We start from the raw sequence: 18,407 nt of genomic DNA, 5'->3' as shown, positions 1-18,407 counted from the left end.
AATATGCAAAACAGACATTTGTCAATTTTTGTTATTATCGTCTTAATCAAATGGTTAACGCCGGCAAGTCAAAGAGGTAATATTTGTTGTAGAGCAAGCAAAACTGGCATATCTTCCTAATACACTGGCTGATTGTTTTGTTTATTACAAGTCACCCGATACGTAATTCGCTTCTAAGGTGAAAATAAGACATGATTGCTGGCCTCGAACTCTCCCTCCACTGAATCAGAAAGCTCTGTGTGTATAATAATAATTGGCTCTGCGATTATGAAACACGCGGTGTAAGCTTGAGTATCAAAGAATTGCCGACGTTAACCTTTTGATTGCGACGATAATACATCTTAATATGCTATTTAACACCGTCGTATCAACTAATGGTATTTTGGCGACAAGACACCGAGGATTCGTCATGGGTTACCGGACTTTCGTTTTCAAGTTTGAGAAAACCTTGGACGAAACCCAATTAGATAATCAATTAGATAATCAGCTCACCGGGGTTTCGAACCCATGCCCAAGCGAAGTATCGGATCAGGAGATCAGCTCAAATTGTATATGAAATTGGGTGGAATTAACGAAATGCACTTAATTCTTCTTCTTCTTCATCTTCTTCTTCTCCTTTTTCTTTTAAGACGCAAAACACACAGATGACGGACCCTGGCCTTCCTTATCAAGTCTCTCCATTCTTCTCAGCAGTCCGTAATACATATAATTAAACGGTACAGTTTATAAATGAAGTAATTTTTCTTACTTTTTTCTGAGTAAAGAATGCCTTTTATGCAAAATCCAGAAAATGACCTTTATATTTTTATTTTGGTGCGTAGTAAATTAGCCTATATAATTTGCCTCTTGAAATACAGTGCAATAAAATGAATTGTGAATGATCATACATTCAGAACACGATAAAGTAATTATATTTTTGTGAAATGCATAAATCGTGAGAAACTATGTGTAATTTTGTTAAACACGGATTTTATTCATTAAAGTAAGGTATTTGATTAAGATAACATATTTTACGGGTAGATACATCTAGATCAGTGGTCGACATTTCTTGACTCGCAAGTCAATCCCTTAATACACAAGCGGGGCGGATGAGTAAAGCATGATCTCCCTGGGTCATTCCATACAAAATTTTAAGAATATGCCAGCGATGTCATGAATTTTTTTTAGGCTTTTAATATAATAATGTTATTATGAAAATAAATTAAATTGTCAACTATGACCGCCATATCATTAATATTTTAGTCATACGGATGACTGAAAAATGGGTGGCAGTTACATGTCATCCATCATTTAAAATATTCTAGACACCCTATATGAAGTGTCATCGAAACTAAACAGACGCCATTGTAAACCTGAATAACTATATTTTAATAACTTAAAGACTAATCAGAATAATATTAAGGCATGCTCATACAAACACCTCACTGAAAAAAAAGAAATATATTTATATTCGAATGCAACAAATTAAATTCATCCGAATTTCATTCGTATTGAAGAAAATCTTATTCCTAATCCATCTCCCAAGTTTTATGACTTTATCTAAAAAAAAACCTGTGAATAATTAAATTAAAAAAATTATTAATTTTTGTTCTGATGGTTGAAAATCGCTTGCTATGTGTGGCGGTCGCAGCGTTCGCGAGACTTCGTAACGATGAGTAATCTCAAACGTCCGTCTCCCTGACCTCGATCGCGCAACATTCTGTACGACGGGAGAGCCTACCTGCTGAGCTCCTTTGTTCCGGGTGAGTTATTTTTATTAAAAACTGACATGATATTTAAGTCAACATTCTGAAATTTTCACAGTGGAATCAATATACCCTAAAGAATTAAACACATGTATTTTCGTCTGTAAAAATGAACTGCATTTTGTGTTCTATATTTTTTAAATTATTTTACGGTGGGTAACTATTAAAAAAATTATATATATATATATTTTTTTTTTCATGTTAAGGGCATTTATAAACAAGGCTCTCCTTTTTAGAATTGCATTGAAATCATTTTTCCATCTTCCTTTATATAGTAAGAAAACTTCAATGAATGAATGCGTGTTCTTTGTTAAACCAATATTTTAAATTCTGATTGCTGCCAAACTATGAAAGATATATAGTATTGCTTGAAATTCATATTCAGAGCATACAAAATAACCTACTACAATATTTTTAACTTTTGAGACATCATGGTTCAAAAACATACTTTTTTGCATGGAATGACCCCCCTCTCCTTCATCATCACTTTGTTCATTCTAAGTTAAGCAGTTTGGATATCCTCCCCCTCTGCTGTGTATTGGGGCTGCATTTTTATAACGTAATATTTGCCGATCACTGATCTAGATTATCATATTTATATGACTCCATTATAAACCTATGCAAAGGAGAAAGGGGGAAACATCCGAGGAAGCTACTTAATCTTTAGATACCGAAGAAAATCTTTAATCTAATCTTTGTTGTTGTTTTTTGTTCATGATTTATGGAGTTAGAAGCAATTTTGACAGTTGTGTTTAAAGTAACTTTTTTCTTTCTTCTATTAGTGGTAAAATTGTATTTCAGTGCTTGATATTTCACAACTCTATCCCATGTTGGCAACAGGAGGAAGAATACCATCTGCAGTGTACTGTATGTTATTTCGACTAGTCTACTAAGATAATAATGAGTCTAATCTAAGACCTGTCAATCATAACTTGTTTATCCCAGTAGTGTACGTCTGTGATGTTTTCAAGAGCTGGAATTGGATTCACCTTATAACATAGTAGGAATTTAGTGATAATCTGTTTTGCCAAATGTTGGCAGGTGACTTTAGTAATGTGGCTACGTCTGTTGGTGTAACCAACGCTGGCAAGAATCTGAAATGACATGATAATTAATGTTTTCGCCTGGTAACACGGCAGGCTTAACGAAGAGCTCTGAACATTTTGATAAAGTATATGTCTCATATAAGAATAATAATAATTATTATTATTACATAAGGTCCGGGGTTCGATCCCAGGTGGTGACAGGATTTTTTCTCGTTGCCAAACTTTCAGAACGGCCCCAAGGTTCACTCAGCCTCCTATAAAATTGAGTACCGGGTCTTTCCCGGGGATAGAAGGTGGTCAGAGCGTGGTGCCGACCACACCATCTCATTCTAGTGTCGAGGTCATGGAAAGCATGGGGCACTACCCCCATGCCCCCCCAAGTGCCTTCATGGCATGTTACGGGGATACCTTTACCTTTTTTTTTATTATTACATTGAACAACAAGAATTTTGCTCCGACTTAAAACAATGTGTGTCTTATGGTTTGGTGTACGCTGAATTCGAAAATTCATCTCTTTTCTTCGTATTACGTAGGATATTTAAGATATACTATGATTTCATTTTTCGATAAATGCTCCCCCAGGAAACATCTGGCGCGGGTTGCGGGCATAGGGCTAAACGAAAAAAAGCTAATGCATTTTAGTTTATGACTTATTTCCGGTTTCTTATGGTTGTTGGCATGTTATTTTGTACTTCTAATAAATAAATAGATATTGGTCCCTTCTATTAAGTAAATTTCATAACAGTTCAAAGTGAGATCTATGCAATGAACAAACTAGGGTGTGGTTTTCAGTATTTAAAGGAAAAGTTTAGCAGTTTGAGTGAAAGCAAATTAAAAGAGGAAATTTTCATCGGTTCATAAATTCATAAAGTTATGGCTGATTCTTTGTTTGAGGAAAAAACTTCCGTTACAGAAAGAATGGCATGATGCGCTTTCAAAAATATTTGCTCAAATTTCCTTGCAAATTCTAGGGCAGAGAACTACATAGAACTTGTTGTGGAAACCATGTTAAGTGCATGTGACAAAATGGATTATAATATGTCTGTCAAAATATACTTTGTATATTCCCATTTGGATTTCTTTCCTCCTAACTTTGAAGCGGTAAGCGACGAGCATGGGGAAAGATTTCTTCAAGAAATATCTGAAATGGAAAGGCGATATAAAGGAACATCATCATCATCCAGCATTGTTGCAGACTATTATTGGTTCCTTGTAAAATACAGTCCCGGGTCTAGTTATAAAAATAAGTCATCCAGAAAATTATTTTAAATTTAAATTCAAATTCCGAGATTTTTCTCATTATACGCAAGAAATATTTTCATTGTTGTGTGTTTTAAGCTATGTAACATCATTTTTGTATCCGGTACACATTTTTCAATTATTATGAGGAATTTTGAATCCCTAGTGTGTTGTAATTTTATCAACAGCAGTGAAAAATTAAAAACAAATAAGTTTTGTCATAAAAAATTCAATTCATTTTCCCCGTTAAATGGTACGTGATGGGGCAATTTGGATTTTAAATTCAGATTTAGGGCACATATATTAGTAATATTCACCTATTTTTATTTCGAAGCAAGATAAAAAGTAAAAATTTGTTGTTCAGTGATTATTATTGATATTATTATTGTCGGGAGTAATTTAGGCCTACATTATTTTCTACTGTTACAGTAACCAATAAAATTAATTCTGAGGTTCTTCTCGATGAAGCTAGTAGTAGCCTACATCTGACGCTGAAATAACTTATATTTATTCTATTATCGAGGTCCATTGTTTCTGGAGCTTGGGCAATTGATCAATGCCCAGCACTATACAAACATTTTTGGGCACCTTAGAGCAAAATATGAAAAATAAACGCCCAGGCCTTTCGACAAGAAGAGTGATTTTACTCTAAGACAATGCTCGAGCTCACACTGCCAGATCAACATGGAAAGGTTTCGCTGGGAAACACTGCAGCTCATTCTTATCTCCATGCAATTTCCATATTTTTTTAAGATTTGAAGAAAAGTCTGAAGGGAACCACATTTAGGCCTACACAGGACGAAGTGGTGCAAAATACTGTTAAACACTGGTTTATCTCCTGGCCGCAAGGATTATATAAAGTCGCTATCCTTTACCTGGTGTCACAGTGGAGGTGTGTTAACTGTGGCGAGTATTAGGCAGTAAGTTTAATTTCTTTATTTCTATTAACGATGACCGGGTTTCATTTGAACGACCTAACATTTTTTTAATGAAATTAAATGATATAAATATTAGTCTACCTGTTGCATGGATTGAAAAAAAAAAAAGGGTAGGGTGAAAAGGAAAGCAATTGTGGAAAGAAATTTTTATCGTTGTTGGGAACTTGAGAACCATGAGAAAAAGTATCATCCTCTGATCTATTATTTCAGTCAATGCCGGGAATCGAATCCGAGATCGCTGAATAACGCGCTCTAGCATTTATCTACCGGAAGCTTAATAGTAAAAATTATACAAGTAAGAAAAAAATAAGAAGAAAGAAAGAAGCAAAACCAAAAAGTCTCAAATTTATTTTCGATATCAACAATGAAAATTATTAAAAATGAATAGGAACGATATATGAAAAGTACTGTTCTATGAACAGGCTATAAAAGCCCCAAAATAGCACCAAACAAACGTAATAACGTCGGCTTAGAGTATAAACCTAACTACCAAAAAGGGAATTTTACAAGAGAAACAAAAAATTGAGTTTAAATTAACTCTGAAACTCTAGGACCAAATCCGAAGTACAGGAACAAATACCACCTATACTCTGAATTTGGTCCTAAAGTTTCAGAGTTAATTTAAAATCAGATTTTTGTTTCTCTTGTAAAATTTCCTTTTTGGTAGTTAGCAGGTTTACGCTCTAATAGAAAATAACAGGAGTTGCCAAAATCCCACGGCAAAGCGAGATCTTGGGAATTTAGAAATAAAGTTTATGATCATTGATACAATAATTTAATAGAGTTTATTGAATTTGTTCGACTTTGCTTGCTGCATGTTACAGTCCTAATCGCCACGCATCTTGATAAATGGCGCTAAAATTAGAAGCAATTTGAGATATCAAAGGAAGCAAACGGCTTCCAACGCACTGTGGTGTAGGCACGAAATATATATCTGTAACTAAAATACCATCACGGCCACATGTATTCAAGGCCTGTACAGCTGCGACAGTTCACCAAGAAGTGACGTCAATAGTACAGCACAGATTGAAAGAAGAAAACAAGACTCACACAATCAAGTGTGGAGACAGTTGCTTGACGCACTGGAAATTTGAACAAAACAACTTCCAAAATGAAAACGTTAGTCTCTGACGTCCAGCCTCTCTCTCTCAATTATTGTGATAGTCGTGCACTCGACTCTTGCTGCTGTTCTTCGAGGGCAAGACGTTATAAGACACCTTGATCCTGCAACAACAAACAACACCTTGAGTTAGTTAATGCCACGTTGTTTACTCCAGTTCTGCGAAATACGCAAAGAATAACAAAACACTTTAAGAAAGAATAACAAACATGAATCAATAAAATACGTGCCAACAAACTGAGGGTACTTTCTTTTGAGTTCCATTACACAAATGAAAAAGGGACATTTTTAGACAGCCATTCCTAAAAACACGTCTTTTAACGCCAGGTAAGGGCGTTAAGAATTAATTATTATACAGTAGCGTGCGATAAATACTTTTAACACTAGTGCAAAATAGTAATTTACATAAGATGGTTGAAGAGGTGCTTTTTCACAAGTTGTTAAAAAACCAACAGTTACTTTACCCAATATCTTTTAAGAATTTGTTTCAATAAATATCTTCAGAATTAGTTTCCATCTATCTCTTCAATCCTAGATGTCCATTTGTTTCATCTATTTCTTCAGTCCTTGATACTCTATATAGCTTGAGAATTTGTTTCAATCTGTTTCTTCAGTCATTGACGTTAACATTCTGCGTCCAATCTCTCTTGAGAATTTGTTTCAATCTATTTCTTCAGTTCTTGATGAGGATGTTTCAATCTATTTCTTCAATCCCTCCTTAATGTCATTTTCTGCGTCCTATGTCCCTTGAGAATTTTGTTTCAACCTATTTCTTCATAATTTATTTCAATCTACTTCCTCAGTTCTTGAGAATTTGTTTAAATATTTTTCTTCAGTCCTTGACGTTAGTCCTTTGCGCCCAATGTCTTGTGAGAATTTGTTTCATTCTGTTTCTTCAATTCTTAATGTTAGCTCTTTGCGCCCAAGATCTCTTGAAACTACAGCGGTCTCTCTTATCGTAAGCAAGAAAAAAATAAGAAAAATGAGTACATGTAGGCTGCACTGTATCTGGAACTTCGTAATAACAATTAGGCGGAAATTTCGTCAGAGGCAATGATAGTTAATAATGGAGAGAATTCATGCAATTATGACAGAAGAAATGTAGTACCCAAAGAAAGCCTGCGCAAACACTTTTTTATCAACAGTAATCTCACTAGAAGTTTTGATTTATCTAGAGAAAATCAAAACTCGAGAGGGATTTAATTGACTATTACACGATTAGAAGAAAGTATATAAAGATTATAAGTAACAAAGTACTCCAATACAATAAAATATTGACTTACGAAAATAAACCTGTCTTCAAATGTATTATTGCACCATTACGCTAGATGGCAGTTGTGCCAACTATGGAATCTTCATTCAACTCTGTAGACGGTTACTAGTCAAGAAGGCCTTGTTGATTCAGTTTCATTTTTATTAAGACAGTTGCATTCCACTTCAATTATCCGAATCCCAGTAATCAACGTCACTTGACAGATGATTTTCAATAAATCTTAATATTAAACAATCTCTGATACGTGACTATCCATAATATCATATAGCAGAAGCTACAACATAACCTAACTAATATACTGTACACAAGTTTTAGAAAAGTTTTAATTAACGACGACGACATAAAAAATTAACATGAATAATTTTAAAAGGAATAATTATTGAATGTACAATTTTCAAATTTGAATGTGGTTGGTGGTTCAATTGATATTATATTGGACGTGTGCGTAATAGAAGTGGAACTCGTTGATTTAGGCCTACATGGTGTATGCAACTTATTCAGGATTTCAGAATGAATAATTTTAAAAGGAATAATTATTAAATGTACAATTTTCAAATTTGAATGTGGTTGGTGGTTCAATTGATGTTATATTGGACGTGTGCGTAATAGAAGTGGAACTCGTTGATTTAGGCCTACATGGTGTATTCAACCTATTCAGGATTTCCGAATGGTGCTCTTCATTTATTTGTAAATCGGATTTCAGAAGATGCATAGGTATGATCAGTGATTTTTATTAATTCTTGTTCTTGAATGCCAATGCGAGTCATATTTGAAACTGCTGTGCATCGACTGGAATGGTTTGTAATTATATATATATATATATATATTTTGACGTCCAGACCAGCGCAGTTTCAAATGTTAGCAAACAAAGAAACAAATGCTAGGGACGCGATAAAATTAAACAAATGCTAGGGACGCGATAAAATTGTGCGATAAGCAGCCATGATTGGTTGAAATACGTCCTTTCGTACCGTTTTATTGGTCAAAAGTAGTATGACGTAGTAAGAGTGTAATAGTCACCATAAATTTCAGCTCGGGCTAGCCGGAATTTGGAGATCATGGTTATAAGAACTTTAATATAGGCTATATATAGTTTTGTTTTGTTTCCAAGTTTTGTGTCAATTGCATTTATTTTGTCAATTCTGTCCCTACTAGTCTGCACAGTTCGATATTAAGGAAGTACCTACTATTACGCAATTTAAGTGAAATCGACTCGCAGTTCAAGGTCCAGAGCTTGTCATACAAGCGTACGGATAACGTACTACTCAGCCGCATGACGAAAATCACGTCTCGGGCGGGAATGGGTGGCGCAAACAACAAATACTTCCGTAAAAACACTCGACATCACAATACTTCAACTACTGAATGTTATCGCTTATATAGACAGAACAAAGTGAGAGTTAAAAGTCGCTGTGGAAAGACGAATGTCGGAAAGTTTTGTGTATCCTTCCAGGGCTCCATGAAAGCTTAAAACACATCTGGGATTTGATTATTCTATTCTCGACGTTGACCGACATTATACCTGCATTGGGAAAAACATGATGATAAGGGTCTTTCTAGGAATTCTCTTGCTTTCTTCAAATTTACAAATTTCACTCCATTTCACATTCAAACCATCCCATTTAATCAAATTACTAGGCACAGGGTTGCAATATTAGCTTTGAGGATACTGAAAAGAAATAGCCAGCCAGATGTACTGTTTTCTTCGGAGAGCGTCATAATCCTGTGCCGGAAAACACGTGGAAACGCCTAGGGTGAGACTCGATTTCTCAACCGAGTTTGGTCTGTGTATCGTGTGACTATTGAGGAATTGTCTGGCCGTCTCTGTGGTTTTTTCGTGGCTGTTCACATACATACATACATACATACATACATACATACATACATACATACACACACACACGTATATATTTATTTACGTCACAGCACATCTTTACATGTAATGATGGACATCACATTCTATTTCTCCATTATAAGTTTTGAGAGAAAAAAAACGACAGATGCATAGCTTTACTATGCTATAGGCCTATAACTTTACGCGAAAGTGTTAGTTGTCTGTCGCAACCGATCAATGTGCATGAACGGCAGTTCCTGTATACCTCTTGTTCTGCTTTTTCTCTTCTTATCCTTGAAATTTTCTTGTTCTGCTTTTTCTCTTCTTATCCTTGCAATCTTCTTGTTCTCCATATATTTTCATGTTCTTGTATTTCCCTTGTTTTCCATGTATTTTCATGCCCTCCTTGTATTTCCCTTGTTCTGCTTGTACTCCCCTTATTTTCCTTATATTCCCCCTGCATTCCCTTTGTTCTTCTTGTATTTCCATTGTTCTGCTTGTACTCCATTTATCTTCTTTATAGTCACATTGTTCTCTCTGCATTCCCCTTGTTCTCCTTATATTTCCATTGTTCTACTTGTATTTCCCTTGTTCTACTCGCATTTTCCTTATTCTACTTGCATCTTCCTAATTCTTCTTACCTTCCCCTTGGTTTCCTTGTATTTACCTTGTTCTTATCTTTAACTCGTACTGCTTATCTCCTCTCGTTCTTCTTGTTTTCCCCTGGTCCTCCTTGTATTCTTCTTGTTCTCCTTTTCTTCTAATTATTCTCCTTGTATTTCCTTTCTTCTCCTCGTATTCCTCTCGTTCTCTTACTCCTCTTCGTTCTCCTTGTCTTTCTCTCATTCTCTTTGTATAGGTTCGTGGAAATGTCAAAATCCATCTTCTTAGTATCATACCAGAAATTAAAAGAACATCATTATTCCGGTCGGGATGGAACTGCTCAGATCCTGTCTGCAACAAGATGACATATTTGTTCACCTTTCGCGATCTCAATATAGAGGCCAAGTAGTCTAATGATCATTTATCAGACAGTTACGCACCATGACTCACTGTGGGATGTGTTTACGCTCGGTGGTCACGCACCAGGTCGGAGGTTATCAGTTCCGAATAGTATCATGTTGCCTCCTTCTGTCAATAACATGGTGATTGCAATTGGACTTCCGTAATTCACGTCACATATCGAAATACTGTATATAACTGTAGACCGCTCTGAGGCAACGTCCCCAAATATTTTTGGATTTCTTTTTGTACTTTCACTCAGATTTAACAAAATCTTTGACGCGACAGCCCATAGAGGACCAAGGTCGACCAGATGATTGCTAGCCTCATGTTTACATGCATCAGCAGAGGTGAACGATCATTCAACCAGTAAGCGGGTATCATATGGTTAACACGATAATCACCCCAGTCGTTATAGCTGGTTCATTGTACCGGATTTCGCTAGGTACCTTATTGTAGCTCCTCAAATTCATCACTATGCTGGGTTGATAACGGTCCCATACACTGGCCGAGATTTTTGCTCCCATGAAGATTAGAACCAGCGCTCATTTCTAACATGAGTCTAGGCATGACGCCTTAGGCCACGATGCAATGGCGCGGGACATTTATTTAACATACAAATGTGAAAACAGGACGTAAGAAATTAGAAGAGCACTCCAGGGATGCTTGAAAGTAAAATATTGCCTTCAAGAAAAATTACTTATAACAACAATAAACTACTAAGTTTTATTTTTAAGAACCTTATATTATTAATGGAGATAGGCACTACTTCCTTTTATTTTGTCATTTCAGTTCACAATGTTTCATTGTGCCTGAGTATTAATTTCTTGTTTTTACAATTAATTAAACATTTAAATTTAAAGACATGATTTTAGATCTTAATGAATCGATTACATTTTTACATAACATATTATCATTAAAAGCATTCCTTTCTGAAAAATAAAATTAGATGAATTACGCTATTCTGCCGATCAGAAAAGACCTTCACGATGAAAGATTCTAATTCGCAAATCCGCTACTCTCTGAGGTAACTTGAGTCATTGTTGCATCTGCATGTCGAATCAACTTGTATTTCCAACTTCCTCTCTCCATTTACCTTCCCTACTACTCCTAACGCGTCCACTCCTGTTCTAGAGGAATTTGTGGTGCGGCGGAAGTTGGGCAGCATAATCGACACGCATCTCATTCCATAACGGGTGCACAAAAAGTCTAGTAAGGTTGAAATACTTAGGAATGCTCCTTGTCCCTCCCGATAATTACGAATACCAATAAGACATCAAAAATAAGCTTTAAATACAGATATATTATTTTAATGTACCGAAGTACATATGATATTTCCATGCAGATATTCTGCGTCATCATACGATGAAAGAGTAATGGAACGGAGAAAAATTCTCTCCTGCGCCGGGATTTGAACCCAGGTTTTCAGCTCTACGTGCTGATGCTTTATCCACTAAGCCACACCGGATACAACCCCGGCGCCGGACAGAATCGTCTCAGATTAAGCTCCAACTCTTGGATTCCCTCTAGTGGCCGCCCTCTGCACTACGTCATAGATATCTATGAACGTAGGACCGAAGTCCACACATGTGCTAAGGTGCACTCGTTATGAGTGACTAGTTGGCCGGGATCCGACGGAATAAGCGCCGTCTTAAATCACGAAGTGATTTACGCATATCATATATATTATTTTAATGTACCGAAGTACATATGATATTTCCATGCAGATATTCTGCGTCATCATACGATGAAAGAGTAATGGAACGGAGAAAAATTTTCTCCGGCGCCGGGATTTGAACCCAGGTTTTCAGCTCTACGTGCTGATGCTTTATCCACTAAGCCACACCGGATACAACCCCGGCGCCGGACAGAATCGTCTCAGATTAAGCTCCAACTCTTGGATTCCCTCTAGTGGCCGCCCTCTGCACTACGTCATAGATGTCTATGAATGTAGGACCGAAGTCCACACATGTGCTAAGGTGCACTCGTTATGAGTGACTAGTTGGCCGGGATCCGACGGAATAAGACATCTATGACGTAGTGCAGAGGGCGGCCACTAGAGGGAATCCAAGAGTTGGAGCTTAATCTGAGACGATTCTGTCCGGCGCCGGGGTTGTATCCGGTGTGGCTTAGTGGATAAAGCATCAGCACGTAGAGCTGAAAACCTGGGTTCAAATCCCGGCGCCGGAGAGAATTTTTCTCCGTTCCATTACTCTTTCATCGTTTAAATACAGAGTAAAATGTTTCACTGTAAGCCTACTGGTAGCTGAGTGGATGCAGATTGATAACTTTAAGCCACAATTTACTCGTAACTAGACCAGCAACTGCTATTGAAATGATGTTATAATTTGAACACTTGTGAGAAATTTTTCATTCTCTCTGCTAATATTAGAAATTCACTATGATAACGGAAGTCGAATACAAGACCTTTATATTAATTGATCTATAATTTAGAAGATTAGAATCACAGACAACCGTGTACAGTATTTTTGTTCCAACAGTCTAATAAAAAGGCTACTAAAATGCAGGTCTTATTGCAATTTTTGGAATCTGGTTTCATGTCTTATACCTAGTTCTTAATGGCAGCTTTTTTATTTAACATATTCTGCACAGTATATCTCCTTGTAAAGCGAGGTTTCGAACTAATGATTTTGTAAGCTTCCTCTTTCATATATATCTTGAGGTATGAACAGATCAGAAGGGAGACCTATAACCCGAGAAGTAGAAGATATTAATTTAGGTACGAGTTATCCTTGACTACAGCACGACGAACTTTTTTCATGACTCGTTATGGTGATATAGCTATAGTAGAAATACATTGACAGTTGATTCTCGGTCGGAGTGCGGGATGTGCAGTAATGGGAAATAGGAAGTATGATAATACAGACTCACATTCCTCCTGCCGGTAATCTTATCGCATTGTGCATTTTATTCATGTCTGTCATTAAAAATAAGGTACAAGCATTCAGAAACTGCCGAGAGCGATAGATTTTGATTATAAATATCTTTAGCATAACTTCATTTGAAAAGATTTTTCCTCCTTATTCTATCTTTAATTTACTAGACAACGGATGTTTTGTTTATATTTGTTGTTGGTACTTTTTTTACTTGGTTATTTAACGACGCTGCATCAACTACGAGGTTATTTAGCGTCGATGGAATTGGTGATAGTGAGATGATATTTGACAAGATGAGGCCGGGGATTCTTCGTAGATTACCTGACATTTGCTTTACGGTTGAGGAAAACCTCGGAAAAAACCCAACCATGTAATCAGATCAAGCAGGAATCGAACCCGCGCCCGAGCGCAACTCCGGATTGATAGGCTACTGACTGACTACGCCGATGGCTTTGTTGTTAGGTCTTAAAGGCATTTTAAAAGTATTCAATTGCATAATTTGCGGAATATAGTGCATATTATCTTCAGTTTCTCACTGAATTTCTTTTGGAAAAAAAAGGTATTAGTCCAAATCGGCATCTAAAGAAATGTGGAAAGTGGAAGGTGAAGGAGTGGTCAGTAAAGCAAATTTTCCGGATTTTTAGCGTGAATACGTCTATAAGTTCGATCCAGTACTAGGGTGCCATCCCAGAAAATCGACAGACACATTTTTCAGGGCAGTTTTGTCACGCCTATAATTTATAAACTACAAAAATATTCCAATGAAGTAAACGGCGATCGATAGACGACGGTTCAATGCATACAACGTGACCTTAAGTTGGAGAGAGTGAAGTCACAGCAATAGGCGTGAGGGGGGAGACGCTGTGGTATGAATTGGAGGGTCGCGCGGCAGCCGAGGCAGTGTAACTCGAGAATGCAAAGCGATGAACGTTTGCAGTGGTATCAACGATTCGTAACGAACCAGGCTACAATCAGAAATCAACAAGTTAAATTGGAAAAATTCCCGAGTAAATTAATTGAAGAGAAAAATTCACAATGCCGAGGCATAGGCCTATGTAACGCAAATGGGAGCGGGCATTATAAGCAATGGGTAGCATATAACGGATCACGATGCTATAGCAACCGACACGTTCACCCTCAATGTACCTTATAAATACAAAATGGCTACTCCCAAGAGACCCAGCATAGTGAAGATTCAGAGTATCTGAAAAGAAGATATGTTGATTGTCAGTGCTGACATTCACTTCAACAGCAATTCTATCAATGACGTAGCTATTTAAACATAAAACTTGCAGCTGTTACCGATACAGTCTACCCCGACTTCTTTTACGCCAAATCATTATTAAATTCTGCTAACATCCTAGTCTAGTAGTCATAATTATGTAGAAGTATTAATTGTAAATCATCCAATCAACCATGTTTGTATGTTTAGTCAGCAATTCGAAGGCTGGTTAGAACCTCATAAGTGAAACCAATAAGACACCATTCATGAGACAACTAAGCCAGGAGATAACGGAGTAAGGAACTTTATTATATTAGTTGTAGTGTGCCCATAGACAGCATGGCAATTTTGGGATTCTTTTCAAACTGTTAGACCGACACGCATAAAAATATCTTTGTAATAGTAAGTTATATTGTATATTTTCAATATACCAAAAAACCCAAGTTGTAAGAACTAAGGAGTTCTGCTTATTTAACATAATATATCGTCTAGACTATAGATAGCAACATTTATATCGCAAGATACATTGATAATATGTTTAATACATATTAATGACATTATTGTTGTATCTAATAATAATTACTCCGGCGAATGCCAACTCTTTAGAAGTTTATTAAATTAATAAACCAAACGCGTCTGTAACACCGCTAATTAAAATTTTCTGAGTAAAATCGCCGTGGATAAAAGAATACTTTTAGTAACACTTTGTTTGCAAACGGCCATAGTTCTAAGAACCACGGAGTTTTATGTAATCCTACCCATTCTACTGTCAGTTTACTTCTCGTCAACGCCTTGTTTTCAAACATCTCTGTCTTAAACATTCGGTGCAGAATACAAAGCTTGTAGCTCTTCAGTGACGGTTCCCAGCCCCATACATCACCTCCATATCATATTCTCGTCAGTCTTCAGCGCTTTTACCTCTCTGATTCTGCCCCAGCAGACCGAGATATAATAAAGCAAGCGCATCGCATCGGTGCATGAATATCGGGCGTACTGTATGTTGAGTGGAAAGTGGCTACAGAAGCGGCACAGCGGCAGCAGCATCCTGGTCCAGCCAGGGGCGAGGCGAGTCTGGAGAAACTCCTCGCACATGACATACAAACAGCCCAGCCGCAGAAAAGAGTATACAGTACAACGGCAAGAGGAGCTCTAGTTTTTATTTTGCTCCAGATTATGATGTGAATGTGTTTGTTGTAACAGGAGACTCAAATGACTTGATCACAGGTCATCACCATACCACCATTAGCCTGCAATCAGCATTAGTGTAATCACCATAATCACGCGTCAACATCATTATCATCACTAGATTTTCGATTTTTAGGTTCTAAAGGTCATATAGAAGGTTGAGAAGCTTTTATCATCCAGTCTGCTGTCAAAAAATCTGGAAGTTAGAATTTATAAAACAGTTACATTACCGGTTGTTTTTATGGCTGTGAAACTTACTCTCACTTTGAGAGAGGAACATAGGTTAAGGGTGTTTGAGAATAAGGTGTTATAAGGAAAATATTTGGGGCTAAGAGGGATGAAGTTACATGAGAATTGAGAAAGTTACACAACGCACAACTGCACGCATTGTATTCTTCATCTGACATAATTAGGAATATTAAATCCAGATGTTTGAGATGGGCAGGGCATGTAGCATGTATGGGCGAATCCAGAAATGCGTATAGAGTATTAGTTGGGAGGCCGGAGGGGAAAAGAACTTTTGGGGAGACCGAGACGTAGATGGGAAGATAATATTAAAATGTATTTGAGGAAGGTGGGATATGATGGTAGAGACTGGATTAATCTTGCTCAGGATAGGGACCAATGGCGAGCTTATGTAAGGGCGGCAATGAACCTCCGGGTTCCTTAAAAGCAAGCAAGCAAGTAAGTAAGTAAGTAAAGATAATATAAAATGACCTTTTATTACATCTTGCTCAAAATTAGTAAATATATGTTACAGCTACTATTATTTATTAGTTAATTGTTAAGCTCTTATAAAATATCTTGTCCCTTAGAATTTGCCTAACAATAGCGTACTTCCCTAGCTGTCTAGGGATATACTGAAACGGAATGAAGTATGCAATGATGAAAACCTAAATAATTATTTTATTCCCTAAGTTTATGTGAATATTAATCCATTTCAATCGCATATAATTTTCATAATTGCACCGCCATACACAATCGGTAACTTTTCCAAATCAAAGACAATTCGCGACCTTAGAATGACAAGGTTCTATCTGACAAAATTTATAAAAGTCATGCTTTTACACTACATGGTTATATTTGACGCGTTCTATTAAAAAATAAGTACCTTAATGTCATGTGTGAGAAAATATGGGAATACGAAAGTGGCAAAGTACTATCTGCAGACCTTATATCCATACGTTAACAAGACACGGTTCTATCTACAAATGTAGAGCAGATAGAACCTTGTATTGCTCCATGTGTTTTCCCGCCAAGCAGATGCACCCTTTCATAGTACTTCCTTACTGCAAGTGAGCGGACACAGACGCTGGCTGTACATTTGCCAGAGGGCCAATAGAGACATAGTTTACAATTTTTTCATTCAATCACATCTGCACAACCACTATTGAAGCTAATAGCATTCCTAACCTTATTATTCATTGTGAAGAGATATTATACTGTGATGGAAATGAGTTTGGAATACAATTCAGATCGGATTAATAAACTGCTAAGTAGTGTTCGGAAAGAAAGGCACTAAGAAAGGCGTACTTATGTCAGGAAACGAGGAAAATATGTGCCAGATAAGAAAATAACACGAAGGACTGCTTGAACACTTGCAAATTCAAGTGCAGCACAAGAGTTTCTGCTTCTGAAAGACATTCACTTTTTGGTTCTTATTATTCTTTAAGCTGTCGTTCCTCTACAAATAAAACCTTAACATTTAAGTTGCTGACAAAATAACTGTCAAATTATATGTTCACATTTAAATATATCAAAAATTTATTATTTGTACTGTGATCAGTGTAAATCTAAAAGTTCCGTAACAGCTAAGCAGAGCATGTATAGGAGTATCTTTGTTGCGGAGTACAATTTAGAGACCTTCACAAACCGAAAAGTGATCGTCACGACGGTAACAGACTCTTGTTTACGTAGAGTTGTTCTCTTCTATTACTTGATCTATTATTACCCTGAATGCAATGACGATATCATTTACTGCTCTTCCTGATTGTAGATACCTCACTTGTTTGATTGTTTACAAAATAGCTGTCAAATTATATGTATTTAGTTTTATTCCTATAAAAGAATGAATTTATGTCTGCCCTAGGACAGGCAATCACATTCTGTAAATGAAAGCTTAATAAAGGTATTATTTATTTTTTCGGTCTCTATCTCTTTCAGCTCGAGATACAGTTTTAATCAAGTAATGCTCTTCAAATTCTATTTGGGATGCAAGGGATGTGATGCCTTGTCTCTCCGAAATCTTATAACCTCCTGAGTCCTGAGACATTTGTTGTTTCATTTTTAACGTTCAATATAATTCTACACTTCAAAAAAAATCACTGACATGACTATACTCTCAGGACTCAAGAGGGTATGCGAACAGTATGTTTTATGCCTTTTGTAATAAATGTAAGAAGTTGAAATTTCTGACATTTTCTTAACTGTTTTCTCCCTTTAATTATTTTATTCCTGTGAAAAATTGACATATTTAACGTAAAAATGTAATAATATGTCAAAGTTGCAAATAATGTCTGCATACTTCAATTGTATATGATGGCAAACACGTCATTATCATGTATTAAACTTGTGAACTATAACAAGACAAGGTTCTAAGAGCACATAGAACCATGTCAGCTTATGATTTTGCGTTATCGTGAGCAGACACAGTTCCAACTGCATTTTTAAGCTTTCAGTTTGCATTATAATCGAAATGATATTGATGTTCTAACATCATACGTTTGTGTCTATAGATAATTCAGAAAATTTGTATGGTTTTCGTTATAACTGGAAAAAATCATGGTGGTTTGAATATTCAAACGCAGTTTTCTCCATATAATAGAAATGGCAGATAGAACTTTGTCATTCTAAGATCGCGAATTTACACTTTTCGTCTGTTAGCACTAGCTTGTACGCAGAAACCG

General features: G+C 36.4%; 1 protein-coding gene across 1 annotated transcript in view; it reads right to left on the bottom strand.

Annotated features, from left to right (window-relative positions):
- Positions 1–4,414: 4,414 nt before the first annotated feature.
- Positions 4,415–18,407, bottom strand: part of LOC138712270 (uncharacterized) — a 206,612-nt gene continuing 192,619 nt past the window's right edge. The window contains exon 6 of the mRNA XM_069843851.1: positions 4,415–6,192. Within this exon, the coding sequence (XP_069699952.1) occupies positions 6,117–6,192 (76 nt within the window). The 3' untranslated portion in view covers positions 4,415–6,116. The remainder of the gene's footprint in view (positions 6,193–18,407) is intronic.

Source organism: Periplaneta americana, chromosome 13 (genome assembly GCF_040183065.1).
Source record: "Periplaneta americana isolate PAMFEO1 chromosome 13, P.americana_PAMFEO1_priV1, whole genome shotgun sequence".
Taxonomy (NCBI): domain Eukaryota; kingdom Metazoa; phylum Arthropoda; class Insecta; order Blattodea; family Blattidae; genus Periplaneta; species Periplaneta americana.
The sequence above is the reverse complement of the archived record's forward strand: the minus strand, read 5'-3'. Positions and strand labels throughout refer to the sequence as shown.